Source organism: Solea senegalensis, linkage group LG4, assembly GCF_019176455.1.
Source record: "Solea senegalensis isolate Sse05_10M linkage group LG4, IFAPA_SoseM_1, whole genome shotgun sequence".
Lineage (NCBI taxonomy): Eukaryota > Metazoa > Chordata > Actinopteri > Pleuronectiformes > Soleidae > Solea > Solea senegalensis.
The window spans coordinates 22,471,604-22,488,424 of NC_058024.1; the positions used below are offsets into that span (position 1 = coordinate 22,471,604).

Consider the following 16,821-nt stretch of genomic DNA (forward strand, 5'->3'; position numbering starts at 1 on the left):
ACAGTTTTGATGTGCACTATGTTCTCTGCATTCCAGGAGTTATGTAGGATTATCCCCCCCACCCCGACTACAGCAGATTAGTAGCTCAGCCAGCAGCAGATGCAGACTCCAGGATTTCCTGTCTCTGCACCAGATGGACCTGACTCTTAATCACAGAGCTGGGAATCAGGAGGTGATCGGGGAGGAATTGATGATGATGGTGGAATAACACTAACCCAATACGGGCATCTGCTCTGTCGCTAACGAAGCGACTGACTGACTGACTGACTGACTGCAGTCACAGCCAGGATCTCATCTTCCCCTCATCTCATCATTGCTGATCAACACTAATCATCCTCCTCCCTCACTCCACAACTTATACAAGACATCTTTCACACATTAGCACTGTGCTGTGTTGTTGAGCCTGAGAGAGGAACAGAGCAAAAACATCCCGTCTTCTTCACATGAGACCAAATGAAAACAGGAATTAGTATTTGCTATAAAAATCTCTTCTCGCCACCATAATTTAAATAATAAAACAAACGTCTTTACAATTGCTTTTGAAGAACCACTTTAAAAAAATACTTTCATTTTGTGTTTACTGTACTATTAGTATTGTTTTTATTTAAATTTTCAATATACGCTGTTCTTTAGTTTTTATAAAGCAGTTGAGTTTAAGGACTGCATAAATAAACAAAATAGCTTATTCTTATCTTTTGAATATATTAAAGTAAAACTAATAAGGAATGCCTCTACACAACCTTATACACTAAATAATACATTTAATATATATATGTATATATACATATATATGTGTATATATACATATATATACATGTATATATATATATATGTATGTATACATGTTTAAACAGTTGCAATTGGAACAATTTGAGGCTCAGCCTATAGGGTACATGTCCAAGTATTATCCTCATATTAACCATAACATTTTCTGATATTATATCACAAAACAGTGTACATAGATTTAAATATACAATTAAATATAGTTCATAGCATCAAATTGCTAAAACACTGTATGTAATTTCTGCCTATAGGTGTCTCTCAATAAAAACAATAACAAAAGACAAACAACGTGGAATGATGGGAATTGAAGTCTTCACCATTACAATTAAATTACCTCCATCACCTTGAGTAGAAATAGGGATTTTTATAGATTTAAACAGTGTTGAAAAACATTTTTATCTAATGTAAGTCTTATTCTCGACATTTTTATATACTTTAAAACAGAAATGTTACACAAAACAGAAATTTGCGAAACCACCACTCGGTGAATCTGCTGAAACCATGAAAGAAAAGCAACAATAAACAATAATATTGACTTATTATCCAGCCCAGCCTTCATCAGACATGCAGACACCACTTCGGGCTTCTGAATGTCTTTGAGCCACACAGCCAGGAAACAATGACATGGCAAATTCATAAGCGTGGATTTCCCACCCTGGGAGAGGCTGGAGGTTAACAGACCTATCCACACAAGCGCCTAAAGAAACACGGCAGGAACAAAGAGGAGTGACTGCACTTCACAGCCTCTGAAAGGCTGGACCTCAAACAAAGGAGGCGGCAGGTCTTTAGTACACATCGCCCATGAGAGGACCCCAGCTGACACTCTCGGGTCACCTCGGCCAGAATGAAGGCCACAACCCCTGGGAGCTTCTGACACCCCTGACACACCGTCCCCTGCTTTGGCCACAGAAGTCTGTCCAGTCAGATGTTTCCCACTGAATGCCCAGTGATATGCCAAATACATGACTTTGCTGAATCGGATGTGAGAGAATTACGTGAGCGAGTATGTCTGAGTATTAATCTGAGGGATGTGGGTTGGTTGGGTCTTAGCCGGCTGGGTCATCAGCGGGCAGACAGGCCCGCCATCAAGAACCTAAAAGATGCACCAAGTCAGCTTTCATGGCTTCGCAGAGGTCAACAGACAGATGGGAATGGAAATGAGCTGGCAGTGAGCTCACTTTAATCTGGCTTGCACAGCTGATCCAGTCATTACACTCGCCTGTTTACACGCAAACACGCTCATATAGTCAGCCACGACACCTACACGTACATGTTGACACACAGCTACTACACACTGTAGACAAGTACAGACATTTTTCACTACGATTAACCAAAAAACACACAACCGTCCACCCTTTGACACACCATTGATTAGTTTGCTCCAGGTGTGAGGTGATATTTCATTGAGTGGGGAGAACAAAGGGATGAGAAATAGCTTAAATTGGCCTCAGATGAATGGCTTTAATATCCATTCCATTAAGGAGGGCCCACACAGTCCTCCAGAGACCCTTTCTGCTCTCCAAATCGCCAAATGTTTGCAACTTCAATCGTCTTTTATGAAGATTTTCAGGCTAATCCCAGAGTTAACATTTGAATTATTACACACAAGGTGGCTAAACACGCAATGCAGTCAATTTTTTTTGATTTTCACAGTTTCTACTGTAACAAACACTGAAAATGACTTTTTTTTATTTTGGAAATCAAGCTGCAATTGTGAGGGTTTGTTATCTGTCCACTGCATATCCCTCTCTCCTTTATCAGACAGCCATCTGGCCAGTGGACTGGACACTGGAGCATTTGATTGGATGGTGTGAAAAGAATGGGGGAAGGCAGGGTCAGTGTCTTTGGGGAGAGGTCAGGGGTTATGGCCCTTTGACAACACATGTCAAGGCCTGGCTCACACACCCTGCATCTTCTGAATGAAAGAGTCTGCCCTCATCTGCACATTAGGCAAAGGCCTAAATGACCAAATGCTGGATTTCAGGCAGAACAGAAACAAAGGCCTCTGATCCAACTCCTGATTTTGTGAGGAGGTTGCAGTTTAAGAAAAAAAAAAGAAAAAACTCCTGCCCTATGTTCACAATTTAGCAATAACAACTCAATACGTAGAATAAATAATAGATACTAGCATTTATATATCTCCAGAAAAACCTCCTTTGAAAAAAAATAAATATACAGTATGTGACATCAACAAATATCTTCAGATTAGTTATTGGGGGTTGTGCTGCTTGCGCAACAGCCACGAGGTACAGTAGATCAGATGGGAGTCTAGACAGATGATACAGGCAGAGGAGATAACCTTCGAGGCTTGCACTTATTAATAAAACACTCTGACATCAGAGGGAGGCTGAGGCAGACTGATAACGTTGAGTTTTTGTTTCATGGGTAAGCTGAGCCAAGCGCAGTCTACAAGCCCCAGTTCGGCCTTTCAGGCTGTCAGGCTGATGTATGTGGGGGGGGCGGGGGGAGCGCTGGTGTGCTGCTCCCAGAGGAGCAGGCATGTCTGCTAACTGGGACACAACTGACAGTGAACCACAGCAAACACGCAACTGCCCCCCCTCTCCATCCCCTATATACACTCTCTCAATGATGCTCAGGCCATGTATATATCACACACACACACACACACTGAAACTGTTTAGAGAATATACAGTATATACATATATATGGTGAATGGTGAAGAAATATACAGGTGCAGGCCTAAAGACAGTTATTTTTAGCCTGTACACTGATTTTGTCAGGAAGTCGGTGAGGAAACGTGATATAAATCAGCGTTGGAATTTCGCATTCACAAGCTTAACCCAAACATTTCTTAACTAAAGTAGAAAATCACTGAAGCTGCGATAAGGCTGGGGCGATAAGACATTATCACAATTGAAAAGTTTTCAAATCAGTTGATTTAAATATATATATAGATATATATATATATCTATATATATAGATATATATATAGATATATATGTACAATAATTATCATGAAAAAGGCTGAAGAAACCATTTAACAGTGCTTTAGAAATTCTATACGGCACAAATGATATGCTGTGTCTCCAGGTGCATATCACTGATGGTGTGTTCAGGCACGTTTAAGTTGTAGTTCCCCACTGAACCATTGTTGTATTGATAATTGAAGGAAATTCAACTTCATCTCTTCTGACTGTCCAGAACCCTGCCAAATTTGAGATGTCAACGCTGCTCGGGGACGTTTTTGCAGCTTCCCTGTGAGACGACATCTCCTGGCGCCTGTTCATGATGGAGCAGCACCATGGTGATGCACACAGAGATGTCCAGTCATTAGCTGAGTCCCACACAGCAGCTGCTCCGTGACGGAGAAACAGCCACCTCGTATCCCATCCCCTTTGTCCATACTAAACATCTCTGACCCATGCATGAGAGGAGGCTGGGAGACCAACGCATATCTTATATCCAACACATTTCCATATCTCAAATCTCATTCATTCACCTTCCCCACCTCATGGCACCATAATGGCCTCCCGTACCCCCTCTAACCTATTAAAATTTATCATCACGACTTCATTTATCATAATGCAGATGCCCTTGGCCAACCCTGGGGGTCAGGTGGGGGGGAGTTTAAGAGGATAGTATGGGTGCTCAGGAGTGTTGGGTGATGGTTGAAGGCTTTACTGTCCCACATTATGTGATGCTAGTGTGGCTCATATTCCACAGCAGGAAGAGATGATATGACATGTGATTTGCATTAGAACTGTTTGGTTATGTGTGTGTATGGGGGGTCCTAATAAGACTGGAGACACTTGGCTATGAGCAATCAATCAGAGCAGACACAGGACCTAATGAGAGGGAAGGCTTCTGGAAATGAAGGATAATTAATGCAGTTGTTGTTGAAGGCCTGAGGCTAATGCAATATTCAACAATAACAGTAGCATTCAAATACTCAAATGTATTCACACAAAAAAAGAAAAGTTGAACAGACTTACTCTGCAGGATTTACTGGACAGCTTGCCCGTCACATCATATTTTCCTTTTAACTCTTTCAGCAGCTGCTCCACAAGACTCTTCTCCTCCGCGCTGTAGTCCGGGTCTAAGAGCACATAGGCCCGCCAGTTGGCGGAATCGAAACCCCAGTGGACTGTCCGGTTCTCGAGTCTCTTGTGACTGTGCACCACGAACTTGTGAGGTGGGAACATGAGCCTGCAGTCCATGCACTGGACGCAGGCTGCACTCGGGCCGGTGTACAGTTCCGGGACGAACAAGCCTTTACAGCGGCCGAAACATTCGTGGTAGACTTTGAAGCTTTTCTCGCTTCGCTCAAACTCCAAGGAGCCGAACTCCTTGTTGCAGTGAGGGGGATACGTACCGCCGTAGATGAGCGCGTTGCAGAGGCGCTCAGCATCCGTCTGCGTGATCAGCCCGCAGGACGGAGCCGAGAAGGGCAGGATCCCGACCACTTTGAGGATCTCCAGCTGGTCCGCCGTGCACCTGGAGCAGTAGATGTGCAGGTCGTCGCACACGGAGTTGATCTGCTGGAGGGAGAAATCTCTCAGGACGCTGTTGAGGATCTGCGGCAGGCAGAGTCGCTTCTCGCCGCCGACCACGAAACAGGAGATGGGCTCTCGCTCCAACACCGTCTCGCACCTCTCCGTGGAGCGGTCGGACGGGATGAAAAGTGGCCCAGACATCACCGGAGGTGTCTGCGGCGGCAGCGAGAGCACCATCTCCGCGGACTTTCCATCTTTACCGAAGAGCGAGTCCTGGTGCCACCGAGCGGAGAACGCCGCCGGTCCACCCAGAGAGCGCATGGAGCTGAGGTGAAATTGCTTCAGAGTTTGTTGAAGTCCGGGATGGGGCTGAAAGCTCGTACCCTCCATGTTGTAGCCGCTGGGAAGTGAGAGTCCAAAACTCAAAATGAAAGATGGATCTGACTTATCGGCGTCAGGCGTCCTCAGCATCCGGCCACACGGTCAGCAACACGCATTTCCATGTCACCGGAGAAGCTTCCCAGCGCGTCCATTCAGAAAACTGAAGGTTGCTGAATTCATAGAGGTAGTTTCTATAAACACGCGGAATTAAAGTCGACAACTCCGACGAGATTGAAAAATCCTTATTATCCAACGCACAATCACGGGTTCCTGTGTTTCTACGCACTCCTGTGGTTTTACGCACTCCAAAATGTGAGCCTGAAAAATGCTTCGTCTGCTCAGTCTGGCGTAGTCTACACTCAGTCTGTCTCCCCTGTCTCACTCAATGTGTGACTCTCTCTCTCTCTCTCTCTCTCTCTCTCTCGCCCTCCCTGTTTGTTTGTGTCTGGTTCAGTCATTGAATCCCAGCCAGGAATGTGACTGACTCCCCGGGCCGGCTCTTCCCTCAGCCAGCTGTTCCTCCCTCTGCTTCATGGCAGCTGCACATAGAAAAAAAAAAGAAAGAGAAAAGAATAGAAAAAAGAAAAAGAAAAAGCAGGGAGAAAAAAAAATCCATTTCAACTGATGCGAGGGTGGAGATTAGGAAAGTCTATTTGGTGCTGGGAATACACAAATAAACTACATTAAATGCTTAGACAGCATTGTTTTTATGTTCCTTTAGCAGAACGGTTGATTTGAATGAGTACATTGTAATGGAGACGAATGAGCACAGTAGGATTTTAAGTGTCTTTACAAATCAAGACTTTACATTAAAAAGAATAATATAATCTATTTCATATCTAGCACATTTAATGCAAACATGTAACTGACTCTATATATGTTATACATGTATATATCTGTATATTTTATACATATATTATTATGCCATATCCAGCTGTTATCTGTTGGGGACTGGACATTCTGGAGTGAAACGCCTTTAAATTTAACAAAGTCCAGTCACCAACAGATAAGAAGTGAAGATGATGACTATGATCTGGATGACAGAGAACCTTCACAGACATATTATAAAAATAATAAACTTTATTTGAATAGCACCTTTCATACAAGGATTGCAGCACAAAGGTACTTCACAATAAAAGGAAAATAAAAATTAAATAAATCAAAAGGAAAAGTCAAAAAAGTCAAAAACCCTGTTTTAACCTTGAAATAAAACACAATCCATAAAATACAACACAGGGTGGAATAAAATAGGAAAAGGCTTGAGTCAAGAGGTTAAAAACCCCTTTTTAAATTTTAAAATAAACTAAAAAAAAATGCAATTAAAACACAACACAGGGTGGAATAAAGAGGAGCTAGTTGAGTAAAAAGATAAGTTTTAAGTCTTCTTTTAAAAATATCTATTGAGCTGGCTTCTAAGGGCATTCATTCAATAACTATATATTGTGATCTATATCATTCCATATCATATCAATGATGCACTGTGCAGCACACTTTTGAGACACAAGACATCACTGCTATTAAATGTTTAATGTTTTGCCTCAGATTTGTAAAATGCTTCTCTAGTTATAGCCTCAAGTGTTTGTTATTCTCTTTTCATTCAGGAGTAAAACATAATCTTTAATTATTCCACATTTTTATCTCATTTTTAATTCAATCAACTGATTTAAAACTTAGTGAAATGAGTAAACCACCAGAGGAGGTTTTATTATAAGATGCCCGTCTAAATAACTATATATTTATTATTTAAAACAACTCCTTACATCCATATATAGGCAATAGTTATCAAATTTTCTTTTTTCCTGTTTTTACTTAATCTTGGGAACCAGCTCTGTTCAGGCTCACTTTAGTCTTTTACCGTATTTGACCACTAGGAGTCATTAAGAATCAACTAATGCAAATGTAAAAACATGATGAAAAGGCATCGAGTCAAATAGGGAATTATTCAGTTCCAAAAAGAAGAAGACCAAATCAAATGAAACAGTCAGATTTTATTAACTGAAAGTACAAAGACAATATTGATCTCTTTCCAAAATAAATACACTTCTCTTGAGCTTAACAGCACTCATCAGAAAATGCAGCAGTAACATGTCTGTGTTTTGAGTGTTTGAATTAAATTGTTTCATTTGTGTACAGCAGATCTATTTGTCCTTGATATACACATATATATATATACATATATATATAAAACCAATCAGATATAATAACTTTACAGTTAAAGATCTTTCACTGACATTTTGAAACAAAAACCTATATACGAAAATAAAAAATATTCAAACTTTTAATTAACTATTATTAAAATTGATATGTCATTTGAGCCTGTTTTAGACAAGACATTAAACAACACAAACTGTTAAATCACAATATTTTTTGGCCTTGGTGCATTTTCTTCACATAGAAATCACAAAAAAGGCGACACTATACCACTGAATAACTTCAGCCCCCCCCCCCAATCACAAGAGATAGATTCCAAAATACAACAATAATTACAGGTAAGGAGGAAAAAAATAATACAACTGACTAGTAAATAAAACAGAAAGGGTGTCCAATGTTTTACAACAGTTACAGTACCTTAAATTCCAACCTTGAAAATGGAGTTTAAAAATGTTATTCACTGGTTAAGTCATCCGTCCATTTAACAAAAGAAATATTCACCAGACGTTTAGAGGAGAGATGACGCAGACTTCCTATTGTAATTCCGGCATCTTGTTTTCATAGCCTGGCGGCGGGGTGATGGGTTCAATGGTGACTGGATTCTGTGTGGGGCTGCGGATTTGGAGACGGAAGTCTTTCAGGTGCAATTTGTCCGACTTGATCCTCCTCACCCGCAGGGGGCGCAGTAAGCGGCTGGCCCGGCTGGCGCTGCGAGTGGGCAAGCTGGGGTTTGGTGTGAGGCCAGGGGGGTCGGCCTGGGCCCCGGCAGCAGGCTGCGGGGGAGCTGCCGTGGCCTCGTTCAGGGGGGTGTCCTCAGTGGGATTGTTTGTGGGCTCCCTTCCCTCATTTTCCACAGCTTCTATGATGTCCTCGTAAGACGGCAGCTGGGAGGTGCTCTGGCGGAGGTTGCTCTGACGGACGGGGTAGTTGCCGCTACTGACGACCTCGTCGTAGCTCGGCACGTTGTATGAGGTTGGATCCACAGGTCTGGAAAACAATGTAAACAAAGAGGTGACCTCCAGCATGGGATCTGATCCAGACAGACAGATAAACTATTCTTTTTTGTTGTTTTCTACAAAGGTATTATTTATGAGATGATGCCATCTTTCATCTCACACAATATGGCACACATTTTCATTGTGATCAAACAGTGATCATTGCTGTTTCTGTGTGTTGCTGCACATTTATCCTGTCCGTCTCAGCGAGAGTCCATACATGGGGTTTAAAGCTGCAGTGTGTAACTGTTGTTGTTATTATTCAGCCTCTATTTTGTGAACACAAATGATGGAACGCTATTGGTTTCTTGCGTCCTTAGTCGCCTAAAATGGGCTCTGTCAAGCAATACTATCAGACCTGACTGAGGACGTGTTTGTGAATACGGTGGCCCCACATGGCCAAAAAAGGTGGCATGGGGCATTTATCCCATCAAAGTGCTGAACATCAAGGTTTTTTGAGAAGTAGAGTTCACTTCCATGGACAGTGTAAGAGTGTAAGCACTGTTTGGCTTATAAAGTAGGTTTAATAAGCCTTGTGTGAACTAATCTGGGACAATTTTCTAGTCTGACTATTTTGAAGAGTTGAACCCCACCCACAAAAAAACAATACATTTATGTAGCTTATTTCCAATTTAGTATAAAAGGCTAAATAAAATAATGGAACAAAAGTGAAAGTGTAAATCACTCACTCTTCCTGCTGCCCAGCCACATGCTCCATGAAGGGGGTGTTTAATGCCGCAGGCTCGTCTCTTCTGTTGCGTGCTCTCCTCTTGTTCCTCACTCCGAGGCAAATGGACAAGAGCAGCATGGCTGCGCCAACTCCAACCAGCACCATAGCCACCGACGAAGACTTTGTGTGATCCGATTCTTCCTCGTCTCCATTCTCAGGGTCTGTGGAGTTGCCTGACAGAGTGGTGGACCCACTCGGGGCCTCTCCGTCCATTGGTATCACCGTCCACACAATCATGACAACACCCAGGGCAATCAGTCCGACTCCCAGGGCACACAGGGCGTAGTGGGCGCCTGAACTGGTGCCCTGTGTCCTGGAGGACCTGTTCTCTCCGTCGTTGTTGCCGCCACATATTCCTCGACTCGAGCACATCCCTGTAGGACAAACTGCAACCCAGATGAGCATCAAAACAGTGACAGGATACCAGAGATAAAGAACTCCAAAGAGATTCTAACGGGACTGCTGTGAGAACCTCATCATTCAACTAAAGTGTGAAATGAGTCATTTTGGTGCCAACTATCAGGTATAAGGGTAACAGAGTAAGAAAAAAAATCACTGTTAATGCTCATTTGAGGTTGCTTTTTTAGCAGGAGTTAGACAGTAGCAGTGCAATAGTATGGTGAGAAAACAGGTTATGAGAAAAAAAAGTGCAGTGGTTGGTCCACACATGTCCTAACATGACAAATGCATACTGAGAATACTGGAATGACTCACTCCAGCTATGAACAGAAACATGGTAACGATGAGGATGAGGATGGTATTTAGAAGCGCAAAGACAAATCATGTAAACATACGACTTGACAGGGAACACACACACAGATGTACACATAGATATATAGATATATATACATACATATTTAAGTATATATATATATATTTTTTTTTTTAACTGTGTGTCATTGATAGGGCTGGGTATTGAACTTACCTACAATACTTTTGTGGTATCACATATCAACATTGTGTTGTCATTCGATATAAAATTCAATACCTGAGAATTAATCTCATCAGAGTCCAAAGAGATGAAGAAGACGAGGCCTAACACGCGTGTGTGTTTGTGTGTTTGTGTGTGTCCTGAAGAGTGCACAGGATTGGAGCTGCCACTGATTAATCCATCGATTATTTTCTCGATTAATCGCTTGGTCCATAAATTAGCAGAAAATCTTAAAAAATGTTGATCGGTGTCCGTCAAACCTGGAAATGATGATGTTCTCAAATGTCTTGTTTTGTCCACAAACCAAAATGATTCACTTTTAATGAATGATTTCTTTGTTATCCAGAGCAAAGCATGTTCTGCATGTTCTGCATCACAACACACTCAAAGTGAACAATTTAAGCCAGTGCTCAAATATTATTTTTCTTGTCTTTCAGCTTCTCCCTCTCTAGGGGTCGCCACAGCAGATGATCCACATATTCGATTTGGCAGAGTTTTTTTTGATGCAACCCTCCCATTTATCCGGACATGTGACCGGCACAAGGAGCACACTGGATGTGGCCCCCTTGTGGCCACAACAATGAGCCAGTTAGAATGAGCAATGAGAAACTGTGAACCTTTACTCAGGGGAACCCCAGCCTTTGACCTGATGGGGACTCAAACCAGCAACCAGTGGTGAACTTGGTATGTAAACATCTGACATTTAAAGAGGAACAGGATTTAGTCATCACCAACTAACCTGTGGTTTCGCAAAACTGATTAGAAAACAGTTGCTTATCTGTTGAAATGCTTCATAAAGTGATAATCAAACAATCAAAGCTAAATAATGCCAACTTTACAACTAACAACTATGTTTAAATGGTAAACGTAGGCACAGTACTGTTAAAATTCCACTTTATTTTCTCAAGAAACTTCATGTTATAACATAATATGTTTTGTAAAGAAGAGTTCTTGTTATCTAAAGATAATTATGCTGTTATTTTACAGGTCTGACCCACTTTTGATCAAATGTTGCTGTATGTGACCCCAGAACTAAAAAGAGTTTGACACCCCAGCTATATACTGTAGAAAAAATAAAGGGCAAATTTCAACGTATGTCCATAATATCAGACCATATTCTGAAGCACATAAATTGGGGTTTAATTGGGGGTGTAATCTCTCATTTTGGTAGCAGTTGGCATCAACACCTGAAACAAAATGAAACTAACACTGTGTGCTCTTCAGTTCATGTAGGAAAACAGAAGTGAGCAGAATCACAGACGGAACTTTATATCGAAGAAGATAACTAATATCTTAAAGTAGCAGAAAGAAATCATGGGCCTGACGGGGAGACACAAAGGAATCTGCCAATGATACCATTTGTCTGATAGCACGATAAGACAAACAGCAATGTGTGCACACAGAATCAATATTCACATCACTGTGTAAAATGACTGATTAGCAGAATCAATTACAGCTCTTTATTACAGTCTATTGAGCCATTTAAATGTCAGTGTGCCTACTGTGACTGGTGTCGATGTATCACACAGTCCTTCATAAACAATACGTTTATAAAGCCATGTAATAAAGTGAGGAAATACTTCTCATCTCAAGCATCCGTATAGTTAACCATTACCTGCTGCTCTGTCCAAAAAGGCTTCAATCATTCAACAAGATTTAAAAAATAAACTGTTTCAACTAAGCATGTTAGCAGTGCACATACATTCCAGTTAATTAGCCCAACCCTCCACGCCCTGCAATTTACTGTCTGCTTTTGTTCTAAACGTACAAATGAAGGGATGGGCAGCGAGGGGAAGATGCTACTACAGCGCTCCTGAATGCTGCATAATTATGCCTGACTCAATGAGGCTGCGAGGCCAAGTTCTGCTTCAGTAGACGATGTTATTGATACGCAGGCATCGGTGATGCACTTCCCTTGTGATAAGGAAGCAGGTGATTCTGTCTCTTCGTGCTGATATTTAACTTTTCAGCTAATTCAGCTTTTTTTTTTTTTTTAAATGAGCGCGTTAAAAACAACGAGGCTCAGCAATTTGGAATATTTCGCAGAACTTCTCACGGAACAGCGCTGTGAAAGGCGATCATTTGGAATCACTGTCCTTTGACAGTCAGCTTCAGATATTCAAAAGCCTTTGCTTTTATGTTGAAGCGTGAAGAGGTCACTTTTTTTGAGGTTTTTAAGTTTGATAAATGAGCCTTGAGTTTGTACATACAGTACTTTGTCCACAGCACTGTGCAAAATTCTATTGTTTTTATGTCTTCACGTCAAATTCTGTGATCATCGGCATTTGGATTGGAATGAAGTGACTGAACGTTGGTCTTATATATTAGCAATATGTCACTGAATTTAACTCATACAACATATTTCACAGCAGATATCTGTGAAATAGTAGGACAAACACATTTACATTTAAATATAACATTAATTAGGGTTCCACTCCAGTTTTAAGAGAGCCAGGGTCGTCCTAGGGGTCGAAGTGTAAGGGTCAGTCGCACTAAATACTTGACACCGTAAACCTGTCGAAGCTGTTTTAATATTTAATATTTCCTGGATGTGTTCCAGTAAAGTGAAATGTAAAAATAAAACGTGTATCAACATCAACAGAGGTTTCAGAGGTGGAGAAATTGCCTTGGGTCAGATGTTGTGCATGGAATTGGTGCATCTGTCTGTGCTTATCTGATGATAGGAGAACAGCACAGAGAGTCTGCGAGTACTTGAATATTCAAAAAAGAAAGCAGCGGTGTTGGATTGGTATTCAAAGATTCCCTTCACTGACATATTGTTCAGTTATTTTTAAAAAAAACCCCACAAAACCTGGTGCACAGCTATGAGTCAAAAGACAATGCTTTTGTTAGTTATTACCTTAAGTGATTGCAGTCGATTTGCTTGGGATCGTCTCCAACAGATGAGTTCATCCACTGCAAAAATGCGATTTAATACATTTATATGACTGATATATTATTATTACTCTTATGGTTTGTTCTTCTATTAGCTCTTGTGTTTTTATATTGTATTTGTTTTATTTATCTCTGATGTACAGCACTTTGTTTCTGCTGTTGTTGTTTTTAAAGCCCTTTATAAATAAATCTGGATTGATAAATGTATGAATGACTGACAAGTGATGTCGTCATTTGGTGTTTTTCTTAACCATTCTTCACTTACAAAGACCCAAGGAAAACAAGTGCATACTGTCAACGACTGACTTGCAATGCAGCGCGAGACTCACGTGTGTATTATCATTTCAGGTCGACCTTTTTATCGCCTCTATTTCGTCATCAGCATTGTTTATTTTATGTACAACTGTTCTTAACACATTTCTGTATTAAGAACTAGTGCATACATTTTCAATGCTATACTTTCATTTGACCATTTTATACCACTTTAATGTTAATTAAATGGTTTTCTTATTTAAAATATACAGTATAAGTGTATAGACACAACATTGAGATTGGAGAGACAAACTTGAGTGTAGTTCCATAAATATTTTAATGTTCATTGTCGTATTTTGTACGATCTATTGGCAGAAATTGAGTATATGATATTGGGCGTTTTTGCTGATAACGGGCGTGATTGCTTTTAGCCTCTTCTGTAGTGAAATTAACATAGTTTTTCATTCTCATGTCGCAGCAGATGTGGATGTAAAATATATTTACTGTGCAAAATAAAAAGCATTAAAAGACATAATAGCTGTATGGGGCGCTAGCATAGAAGTCAAGGAGGTAGCAGCAAATTAAATAAAATTGCTATTGCACGATATGAGAGAGAATGATACTTTTGACATCATTATTCTCATTTTCATTTGAATAACACATTTAAAATGATAGCTGTGTGATATTTGTGCAGATATGTTAGAAACAAATGTTTTAATCAGTCTGTAGATTATGATATATATTAGATGTGTATAGGCCAGCACAATATTTAATCTAAAAATGTTTCTACAGCTGCTCAAACAGACAGAATATAAATCATGTATGCACTGGAGCAATTTAGTGTGTGTCCTTTTTTAAATTTTTAATAACACAGTTATAAAAAACAAATATAATGGTCATGACTGGTCTGATTTCTTAAGATTATGCCATTGGAGTATCAAGGTGACAATAAGGTTTGTGCCAGAGTGACAGACAGACATCATGGCGATCTCATGTGTCATTTAATTTCTGATGGCTCTTGCTTATGTTCCAGGGAAGCGTGCATGGGTGTGTCCCATTCAACATCAGTACATTTCCAACACTAACAAGCGGCCAAAGAGTCACAACACGGGCCTAATAGTCACGTCTGTGTGGTTAAATTACAGTGGGACAAACATCACCAGCTTAACCAGTGACACGGTGCGGGTAAATGAAAACGTGGTTAACATGGAGTAAATGTCCTTCACTCTGCGCTGTCATTGTTTGTAAAGTAGGAAGGGACTTCAGAGGGAGGACATGTCCCTTCACAGCAGCGACACACTACTATAACTACCACTAAACTTGTCCTCATAGAGCACAGATTACCACTCTGTCCACCGCTGCACCTTTACACTGTTAATTAGCTGTCGTTGTCAGACGTAATGAAGGTGATCTGAAAGAAAAAGGGCCTTCCTTACCTTGTTCACCGGTCACTCTCCAGAGACTTCCCCCTTCTTCATAGGTGAGTTACCTGAGGCGCGCAGGTGTTTTCAGGAAGACCACAGACAACAGCGAGAGAGGAACTGAACACACCTGAGTGGGTTTTCGCTTCTTTTAAAGCGAAAGTGTATATTTATTTCCTCACTGTTTACCGCCACGGATAACTATAGTTGACAGAACTTTGTCCAAACTCCAGCAGTGACGACAGCTTCTCACTCCTGGTTGTAAAAGTCTATCTGTGGATCAGGATTCCACTGGGTCCTAGCGCCGCCCATGTCCATGACGTCATGTCAGTGCTGCCAGGACACAGCTCAAACTGATTTATTAGAATAAAATAAGATAACATTTAATAAGACCTGGAAAATTCATGCTGAATTTCACATATGTTTATGTATACAAGCATAAAAATATTTTTTTAAAAGGCTCTGTCTTTACAAGATTTTTATTTTGGGGTCTGTTTTTATGAGATTTTTTTTCGGGTCTGTTTTTACAGAAAAAAAAATTTGTGTCTGTTTTAACAAGATTTTTTTCAGGTCTGTTTTACCACATTTCTTTTGGCTCTGTTTTTACGTTAAAAAAAGGAAAATTGGATTCTGTTTTTACAAGATTTTTTTGTAAAAACAAAAAAAATGTGCTGGTCTGTTTTTGCGAAAAACAAATTTGGGTTTTGTTCCTTTTTCGGGGCTGTTTTTACTATATATTTTTTTTCAAGATCTGTTGAGATTTTTTTCTGGGTCTGTTTGTAGGAGTTTTTTTTTCCGGGGTCTGTTTTCGTGAGATTTTTTTCAGGTCTGTTTTTACGAGTCCTGAGGTGCCTGTGCAAAATATTCTAATATACTAATAAACTAATAACAGTTCCGTCAATATTACGTGAAGACAGGAGAATCTACCAGAACAAAACAATCACACAAATCCTCATAGTGATTAAAACATTTAAAGGTCCAGTGTGTAACATTCAGATGAGCCTGAACTGAATAAACACCACCATCTTTGTTGTTTGCATGTCTGTCAAATTCTGTGATTATCATTTCACCCCACGGAGTGGGAGTGAAATATTGTTTTTGGAGGCTCTGTTTGTCTGTATGTGTGTGTGCTTCCACTCTTACTTGCAATATGAGCAACAGAATGTGTTATAATTTAGAAAAATGTTTTTGCGTCACAGAGTTTGTTATACATATAGGCTGACAGGGGTTTGTTGCGTGAATGGGATGAAGTCGGCCATCTCTGATTGCCTTGTTAGAATTTGTGACAGACACACAGGCACATGACAAGCATATGTTTATGTATGTTGCACAAGAATTTTGTCTGCCGTCAATGATTGCCTCATCCAAAAACACAGCAAAATATCATAGTTAGGCATGTCATCCAAAATCACACCAGAAAGTCATAATTTAGTATGTCGTCCAAAATAACACCACAAAGTCATCGTTTAGTATGTCGTCCAAAAAGTCACAAAAATGTTAATGTTTAGTATGTCGACCAAAAAGTCACCAAAATGTCATAATTTAGTATTTTGTCTAAAAAGTCACCAAAATGTCATAGTTTAGTATGTTGACCTAAATGTGACAAAAATGTCATACTTTAGAATGTTGTCCAAAAAGCCACCAAAATGTCATAGTTTAGTATGTCGTCCAAAATCACACCAAAATGTCACAGTTTAGTGTGGTCCAAAATTTGACAAAAAAGTCATAGTATAGTATGTCATCCAAAATTTGATAAAAAAGTCATAGTATAGTATGTCATCCAAAATCACTCAAAAAAGTCATCGTATAGTATGTCGTCCAAAATCAC

The 16,821-nt window shown here is 40.2% G+C and overlaps 2 protein-coding genes across 4 annotated transcripts in view; both read right to left on the reverse strand.

The window, feature by feature from the left end:
• Nucleotides 1–6,034, reverse strand: part of skib (v-ski avian sarcoma viral oncogene homolog b) — a 28,913-nt gene extending 22,879 nt beyond the window's left edge. Inside the window, exon 1 of the mRNA XM_044023713.1 lies at nt 4,737–6,034. Coding sequence (XP_043879648.1) covers nt 4,737–5,708 — 972 coding nt within the window. The 5' untranslated portion in view covers nt 5,709–6,034. The remainder of the gene's footprint in view (nt 1–4,736) is intronic.
• A 2,027-nt stretch (nt 6,035–8,061) lies between these two features.
• tmem51b (transmembrane protein 51b) lies at nt 8,062–15,265 on the reverse strand. Of its 3 annotated transcripts, none has more exons than XM_044022931.1 (3): nt 15,009–15,265; nt 9,454–9,880; nt 8,062–8,756 (listed from the first exon to the last, which is right to left on the reverse strand). In XM_044022931.1, the coding sequence occupies exons 2-3, from the start codon at nt 9,864–9,866 to the stop codon at nt 8,303–8,305; spliced, it is 867 nt and encodes a 288-aa protein (XP_043878866.1). In that variant the 5' UTR covers nt 9,867–9,880; nt 15,009–15,265; the 3' UTR covers nt 8,062–8,302. The 3 variants fall into 3 exon arrangements, with proteins under 3 accessions (XP_043878866.1, XP_043878867.1, XP_043878865.1); XM_044022932.1 differs by lacking the exon at nt 15,009–15,265 and adding an exon at nt 13,286–14,243; XM_044022930.1 differs by lacking the exon at nt 15,009–15,265 and having other exon boundaries at nt 9,454–10,338.
• Between the last annotated feature and the right edge of the window lie 1,556 nt (nt 15,266–16,821).

What these genes read in the sequence shown, in the direction of transcription:
- tmem51b (XM_044022930.1), bottom strand. Translation starts at nt 9,899, where the DNA reads ATGCTCATCTGGGTTGCAGTTTGTCCTACAGGGATGTGCTCGAGTCGA. An exon ending in GTGGCTGGGCAGCAGGAAGA is followed by an intron (nt 8,757 to 9,453) that starts GTGAGTGATTTA and finishes ATTGTTTTCCAG; the next exon opens with ACCTGTGGATCCAACCTCAT.